An 8644-nucleotide genomic window follows, 5' to 3' on the forward strand; every position below is an offset into this window, starting at 1 on the left:
TAATCTAACGTATGAGAGACGTAGATCAGTACGCAACAGAATTGCGGAGTCGTGCTCAGTCATGTGAGTTTTCCATGTTGAAAGAGAATCTTATCCAGGACAGAATTATCTGTGGTATTTTAGACGATGGTCTAAGAGAACGTTTGTTGAGGCAAGATGATCTTATATGGGATAAAACGTTGCAAGTATGTCGTGCGGCTGAACAAACTCGAACGCAGGCACAAGCGTTGAGTTCCGCAGGGGAAAACGCCTCAATTCCGGTAGATTATTTCAGCAAGACTAAGAAGAAATTTCCTGGTTCAAAGTCAAAACGGTCAGAACCTCAAGGTCGTAATGAAAGTGATGCATGTAGCAGGTGCGGAAACCGACATAGCAAAAACACAAGGTCAAACATGCAAGAAGTGCAGTAAGCAAAATCACTTTGCTAAATGTTGTAAAACCCCAGTAGCCAAGGTCAATTAACTGCAGCACTTGGAGGTAGATTCAGAAGGTTTCATGATTTGCTCTGTTGAATCAAAAGAATCCAAGGATGAATGCATAGTTAATCTACTACTCAATAACCAGCGGGTTGACTTCAAGGTTGATACTGGTGCTCAGGTGAATCTTCTTCCTGAGACAGTATTTCACAAATTGAAACCAAAACCAAAGCTACAAAAAGCCAAAGTGATGTTGACAGGTTTATAGGGACTTTTAGATTTGCGTGGACTGATACGTGGTACTTCCATTCACGGCAGTGCTTTAAAAGGACGTCGATCGTAGCATAGACATATTGTCTTCGTGCGAATCTAAAAGTCCCTATTATGAGACAGATATCCCGGTCAAAGGTCGTTGTTGTGTACAAGTTGAGTACAAAGGGATCAAACGCAATGTGCCGTGTCTAGTCATTCCTGGAAATCGTCAGCCTTTGTTAGGATTACAGACAAGTGAAGACTTGTATCTGGTGAAACGGGTGTACCATGTTGAGAAACAAACTGAACAAGTAACGGGTTAAAGTGTAGTTCAAGACTATCAAGATGTGTTTGTAGGTCTAGGTTGTCTTCCTGGTAAACACCACATCACATTGAGAGAGGACGCACATCCTGTTCAGCATGCATGTCGCAAAGTTCCATTTCCACTTCAAGATAAACTCAAAGATGCGTTAGATAAGATGGAACGAATGGACGTAATCACACGAGTTGATGAGCCAACTGATTGGGTTTCTTCTCTCGTGGTGGTGATGAAAAAGAATGGTCAGCTCAGGTTCTGTCTAGATCCAAGAGACCTGAACCGAGCAATCAAAAGAGAACACTATCAATTGCCATCAAGAGCTGAAATAACTGCACATTTTGCAGGAGCCAAATACTTCAGCAAGTTAGATGCATCTAATGGTTTTTGGCAGATCCAACTAGATGACGACAGCTCCAAACTTTGTACGTTTATCACGCCATACGGAAGGTACAAGTTCTTGAGACTACCTTTTGGTATTTGTAGTGCTCCGGAAGTCTATCACAAGATAGTGCACCAACTGTTTGCACACATTCCGGGAGTTAACACAATGATGGATGATGTGATTGTATGGGGAACTACCCAACAGGAGCATGATGACAGGTTGAGAGAGGTTCTCAGCATTGTGAGAAAAATGAATCTCAAGTTGGACAAAGACAAATGCGAGTTCAATGTCAAGAAGCTCACATTCATTGGTGACTTGATCAGTGATCAAGGAGTTCAACCTGATCCAAAGAAAGTGTCTGCTATCTTGAACATTGAGAGACCGAAATGTCGGAAAGATGTCCAACGGTTCTTGGGTATGATCAATTACCAAGGGAAGTTCATTCCAGATCTGTCGACCAAGTCAGCAGCGCTGAGACATCTACTAGACAAAAAGAATGTATGGACATGGGACCATGCACAAGAGGATGCATGGAATCAGCTGAAGCAAACTCTGATACAAGAGCCAGTCCTACATTTCTATGAATGCAAGAAACCAACCAAGCTGTCAGCAGACGCATCCAAGGATGGTATTGGTGCAGTGCTACTACAGCAATATGATCAAGATTGGGTTCCGATCGCATATGCATCTAGATCAATGACTGATGCAGAGACTAGATATGCACAAATCGAGAAAGAATTGCTGACACTGTGTAACGATAAATGTGAAATATGATATAAAAATAAACAGAAAACCCATCTCCCTGCCAAAGTCAAACTAATCTACTTTAGAGCGTGTCTCTCCTTCCATTGTTTTAACATGCTCATATGCTTCTCTTTTGTCGATGTTGTTTTCAGATGCAGCAAAGTTTGACAATGAAAGCTGGACCAAACCTAAGAAGCTCTCCTATTGGCTGGAGCTACTGGAACCCAGTGACGTAGATCCAGACTTTCAGGAGATGGGCGAGGAGTTTTCCAAAATCGATCTAAACGATTAGATAAATACATCATCGTTATTGTCTTTCAGATGGATCGGTATTCATGCCAAAACACTACCCAATTACATTTCTAAAATAGGAACTATAATTTTGTTGTGTGTGCAAGTTTTTAGCAAAGGTGATGATCAGGTGTTAAGCTTTAAGGGTTATACCTACATTTATAGACACATATTATAAACATACGTGTATCCGTATGGTACATTTTAAAAGAAAATGCATATAAAACAATATCCTAAAAGTTTTGAGGTTACTATTTTACATGAAAAGTGTTTTGATTTGTGTGTGGCAGCTAATGTTTCGGTATGAATGTGAACATTGTGCGTACGCAATTTGAGTAGTAGTTGATATTGTAATTGTAAGCTCAGAAACACCTTTATGCTCTAATTATAACACATGGTCATATGTAATTAGGAAAAACAGCCAAAACACATCGCTGTTATCAACTTAGTATAGACAGTTCCTATCGCCGTCTCATATCCTTCTTTGAAATGAGGGTAGAATAAGCACAGCAAATCAGGAATAGAACAGGTAAATAAAAAAGATTTATTATTAAAAAAAAAAAAAAATAAATAAAATTCTCATACATGTACATTTCTTCCAAACAAGACACACATTCGCTAAGTGATCGTAGTCGAGTTTTTAACGCACCTTTATTGTAGTCTCGGTCCAAGGACAGTATATTCAAGGGCTCTCAGTGACCCCTTCCCTCCCCTAGTGGAGGATCCAGGGGACCGGGGCCCGCCCCCCCCCCCCCCCCTGGGGAAAAACGTGTAAAATTTTACCTTTTTTTTATACGGGTCCCCTCTCCTAGTGCTCAAGGGGGGGGGGGTGCGATTTTCAAATTTTCGGGCACAAAAAAAAAAGAAAAAATGAGTGCCCCCCACTGAGCGAATTATCGGCCGGCTGTTTCGCCGCTAAATATTTCTTCACGAATTGGGCCCCCTCCCCTGCCGCCGGCTGGATCCGCCCCTGCTCCGCCTCTCTCTCTCTCTCTCTCTCTCTCTAATGTCCACACGATCCCTACTCTTTGCGTCGCTTTTCATCTTTCTTCTTTCCCTCCGACTCTCCCAGTTTTGTCTGCATTCACATTGCTATATATCTCTCTTTCTCTTTGTTCAAAGTCTAATGCATATCTTCAAATTACACATTACTAAAAACATCATCTGTTTCGTACTGAAATTTTATTATGTTCCTTTGACCGAAAAAATAGTAATTATAATTAACAGATAGATATTCAACATATTGTACCGTCAAACAAACACGGAATAGAAGTATATACAACAAGACGAATATTAGTGCAATACAAGTACAGGTGACATTTTATGTTAAAATGTTAAGTTCATGACTTAATTTCTTATTGCACAAAATAGAGATTGAAAACGACATAATTTTGTATACAACAAATTTTGTCATCGAAATAAACTATCTGAAATTTCATTGGGTGTCTACATTGCAAGAAATTTCATTTGAAAAGAATCTTTCTCATGTGAAGTCAATTAATTTGATCTGTTCCTTAATATCATATGATACAAATAAATTGTTTATGCAAGATGCACTTGCTTCACTCACATCAAGTTCCCTGAAATAAACTATACTAATACTTTTGATATGATTTCAGTGGAGTTGCTGCGATTGGACGCCACCGCCCCTCCCATTACAAATCATAAAGGGGTAAGAGAGAGAGAGAGAGAGAGAGAAAGGGGAAGGTGAGTGATAGAGGGAGAGGGGGAGAGGGGTGGTGGTGAGCAAGAGAGAGAGAGAGAGAGAGAGAGAGGCTGTATGGTCGAGCGAGGGAGAGAGAGAGAGAGAGAGAGAAAGATAGATAGTAACATTAAAAACTCGGTCATTTGATGGCCATGAACTCTCGCACTTCATCCATCGACTACGAGTAAAAGCTTTGCCCCCTCCCCCACACACCCTATGACATCAAGGAGTTATAATCCTTGATGAACTCTCACTTAGTGCACGTTATATACCTCACTTCAGAAATCTAGCCATCAGATTGGCCTAATTTGGAGTCGTGATTTTAGCCATGCCCCGCCTACCAGTTAATAGTCTTTTGAAAAGCGCCCTTTTCAAAAGACCATTGACTGGTAGGCGGGTATGAGTACTGCGATCCCCTTTGGTTTACGTGTTAATTAACTTAGTTTGTGCGGAGTTTGTGCGCGACTACCATACATTTTTTGTGCGATTAATTTGGTTGCTACAAACACAGCGCAGATTTAAGCACACAAACTCGAGTGGCGCGATCAGACACCCTCTTAAGACTAGGTCTTGATAGCGTAAACAAACTTGATTACCATGATTGGTAAGTCGCACATGTATTCTATGACCCTTTTCGCTATATACAAGTTATAATGACTGCTTTAATATTCGAGGCACACCTCGGGACGATAGCACGATGTAACCCCCCCCCCCCCCTTAAGCGTATAAAAACAACTATGTCTCTCATAGCAGTCATTATATACTATTCCACGGAGTATGGGTTCATAAAGAGAAATTTATGTTAATTATTTACAAGTTGATGTGAATAGCTCCTAAACAATTTATAAGATAAACATCCATTAACATAGTCAGTGACCATTGATCTATGGTTTCGAAAGATACAGAAAGTCCCATTAAAACGCATTTTGCATGACTTTCGATTACAGTATTAATTAAACGACTATAAATATCATAAATCAAAAATTATAATAATTCCAAAGACAACATTTGTATCAGATGTTTACTTGAGTTGAAAGGTATCGAAATCTTTTAATAGGTCATAAATTGTGTTTATAAACATCAACATAACGGATAATTTAATGACATAAATCAAGAACTGCACTGTTATCATAGTTCATAATGTTAAATACGCCTTTAGTGTCATCCTTCAACACGAAAGTATACGAAAAACGCATAAAGGTGGTTGGTTTGATGGTTTATTTTACCTGACTGCAAAGTAGACATGTGTTTGTTTGGTAATAAGCAACCAGGGGACAGACAACTATAGTCCTGTCCGAGAGACTTGGTAGTGAGGATTAATGCCTTACCAAAGATCATTAACGCATCGATTTGGTTTCGAAACCGGGGCCTCCCGGTTACGAGTCCACTGCTCTACCACTGAGCCAAAGAACGTTTGATGAATAAATGTTAATAGGCTTTCATGTCGAATTTTATCTTGACAGCATGTTTCATTAATTCTGTTCAATAGTAGATCATACATATTATTACCATATCCATATTAGACCCAAAATAATATCCTTCTCTTCCTCTTGTAACTTTGTTAACAATAGAGAATTCTCATCCCGATTACGAATCAATATACATTATCTTTTTAGAAACATGAAGTGATTATACCTGACCCACTGCGAATTTGAGGTCACACACAAACCATGAACAATTTAATATTTCAACAAAAAGTTGAAAGGGCACGAACCAGACACTGGAATATGTGTTTCGAAATTCCACTGCCCCCACAAACATGCGTTGACTGTACATCGATATGCTTTGATACTTTCAATTTACTCTACAAAATGGGAGACCTTGGAAGGTTTTGTGTGATATTCAATATTCAACTAAATACACTTGAAAGAAGCAGCCACCCAGCCCTTTATCCCATCAGTCTTTCTTTGTTTCTTTTTTAATAATAATAATCTTTCTCTCTCTCTCTCTAGGGAGTTTTTTCTCTTCTCAGAAGTGGTAGCCTACTAGTTCCTTTTGTATTCTGACAAAGTACAAACTATTTCATCTCCAAAAATAAAATATCATCTTGAGGGGGGGGGGGGGTGAAGTGTGAGCTCTTTGCAATACCTCCTTGTAGAAAAACTTACATGCATTTTCACAGTTTTGAAATGAACTAAATTTAAATGAGACAAACATAATTGTCAAGACGAATGTCAAATCGGATCAGCCTACATGTTTATATACAACGCACGTCCAGTTACAACCACACGCCATGACACGCGATCTTCCATACAAGTGTAAGAAGACACGTTTGTTTGATCTGTTACTAAACTGGAATGACATTATTCATTTCCCTGTTAGCTCTCATGCTCTTCTCAAACTTTGCCCAGAAGAGTTCTTGTCCATCTGCATCATCATCCACCCACAGCAAATAAGGTTTGTTCCGACTCAGCAACAGCCTTACAAGGTACGGTAGGTGGTCACCATCGATGTCTTCTAAGAATATGAGGATGACCTTCTCCAACTTGGTGTCATTCATATGCTCCACGGCCATACGGAGTTTGGTCATGAACCAGGTATCCTCCACTGACTGGTTGCTAAGCAACAAGACCGTCTTGTAGCTGTTCTCAATGACGTCATAGATGGCGTTTAAGTAGAAAGACCCTGGATGAAGGCCATTATCCCCAAACACGATGTGCTCCAGGTGTGGCATCCTCTCCTGCAGGAATGGCTTCATGCAATCGTTGATCCACCACTCATCATCTTCACGGAACATGAGGTTAAGCTGATACTCGTAGTCCTCAGGACCTTGATTTTCAATGATTTCTTGAAACCCAATGATGGCCAACTTTAAGAGAAATAGTTTGTGGTTCAGCCACCATCGCTTTTGGTACACGAGGACACTTAGCGTCAGAACGGTCACGATTGCAAAAGAAACACCTACAATAAGATAGATATTGACTCCGCAGTAATCTTTAGGATGGAACGACCAGATAGTCTGATTTTTTAGCGATTTGAAGGAAGTACTAGAACAACGAATCTCACTTCTGTGATCGACTGTTGTATCCACCTTGTCCAGCCATTCCCTAAACCACGCAAGTTGGCAGGTACATGTGAAGGGATTGTTCGCAATGGTTAACAGCTTTAGACTTGGTGGTATTGATGTGAAAGGATCTATCGTGGAGATTTGATTACCATGGAGGTATAGATTCTGGAGACTGGAAGTTCCAGAAAATAATTGCTTCTCGATAACTGTAATAGAGTTAAATTTTAGAATTAGAGTACGTAAATTGTGTAAATCTTGAAAAGCTTTCTCGGGAATGATTCTAATAAAGTTTGCGGCCAACGAGAGATATGTTAGTGACGTGAGATTCCTAAATACCCCCAAGTCAATTTGTTGTATGTGACAGCCAGTAAGATTTAGCTTACGAAGATTCCAAAGTGGGGTAAATGCATTAGGGACAAGATGGAAATCATTGAAAAAGTTCTTTTGCAGTTGTAGGGTGTGCAACGAAACCAGTCCTGAAAACAGTGATCTATTGCTTTCAAATTGGACTAGATCTTCGGCTTTGATTTTGGTTCTTGATAAGTCTAGAGTCCTTAGCGCCGACGTATAACTAAATTGGCAACAGGAGGTAACTTTTAAGCGACTATGAAGATAGGACATATCGAGGAATACTAGTTGATGCATGTTTCTGAACAAACCAGTCATAGTGAATTTGTCCAAATTTTGCATTATGATCTTTTCTAAAGAACAGGTTTCTTCAAAGGCATCAACGGATATATCGAGAAACTTATTCATGGAGAAATCAAGAAATTTTAGATTTTTTAAACCAACGAACTTTTTTTTGTTCACGGAGTGAAGGTCGTTATTTTTCAAGATAAGTGTTTGAAGATTTGTTGCGTTCCATGGTATATTTTTGATATCATCAATGTTGCTTTGATAGAATGTCAAAGTGCTGAGTCTGTGGCTTCCGTCAAACCATTGAGGATCTAATACAGAAATGTCATTATGTGATAAATCAATGCTCTCAAGCTTTTCGGCGCAAGCAAAAGATCCTCGTGGAAGCGACTTGATTTTGTTAGCAGCTAGTATCAAATTAACCAGCGACTTCAATCCACAAAATGACTCGTTATGAAGACTAGATAAATGATTGAATCCAATGTCTAGTACCTGGAGTTTTTCGAAACCATCCAGGGCATACTTTGGAATACTTATCAATTCGTTGCGTGATAGATAAAGTTTTGTTATACCTGGAAAAAGATCTCTTGGTTTTTCCGATGTATTCATGGGTACAATAGATCTTATGCCCGACCTGGTTAATGTCACCTTTACTATTGCTTTATTACCCAGAAAGGACTCGGCGTGGAATTTAGCCAGTGATATATAGTTGATGAGTAAATGTACTGCTGGTAGATCAATGAAAACGGCACGAGGGAGACTCTTTATATCGTTATGATTCAAGTTGAATCCATCGAAGGAGCAATTCCGTAAAGCTACAAAATCTCCTTGCTCCAGTGATCCGACTTTATTAACAGACAAATCAAAACGTGACAAATTCTTACAACCGCAT

The 8644-nt window shown here is 39.5% G+C and overlaps 1 protein-coding gene across 1 annotated transcript; it reads right to left on the reverse strand.

The window, feature by feature from the left end:
* Window positions 1-4742: 4742 nt before the first annotated feature.
* Window positions 4743-8644, reverse strand: LOC115926656 (toll-like receptor 13). The gene has a single exon (XM_030991639.1). The coding sequence runs from the start codon at window positions 8359-8361 to the stop codon at window positions 6397-6399; it is 1965 nt and encodes a 654-aa protein (XP_030847499.1). The 5' UTR covers window positions 8362-8644; the 3' UTR covers window positions 4743-6396.

This window comes from Strongylocentrotus purpuratus, unplaced genomic scaffold (assembly GCF_000002235.5).
Source record: "Strongylocentrotus purpuratus isolate Spur 01 unplaced genomic scaffold, Spur_5.0 spur5_scaffold_2, whole genome shotgun sequence".
In the NCBI taxonomy this organism is placed as follows: domain Eukaryota; kingdom Metazoa; phylum Echinodermata; class Echinoidea; order Camarodonta; family Strongylocentrotidae; genus Strongylocentrotus; species Strongylocentrotus purpuratus.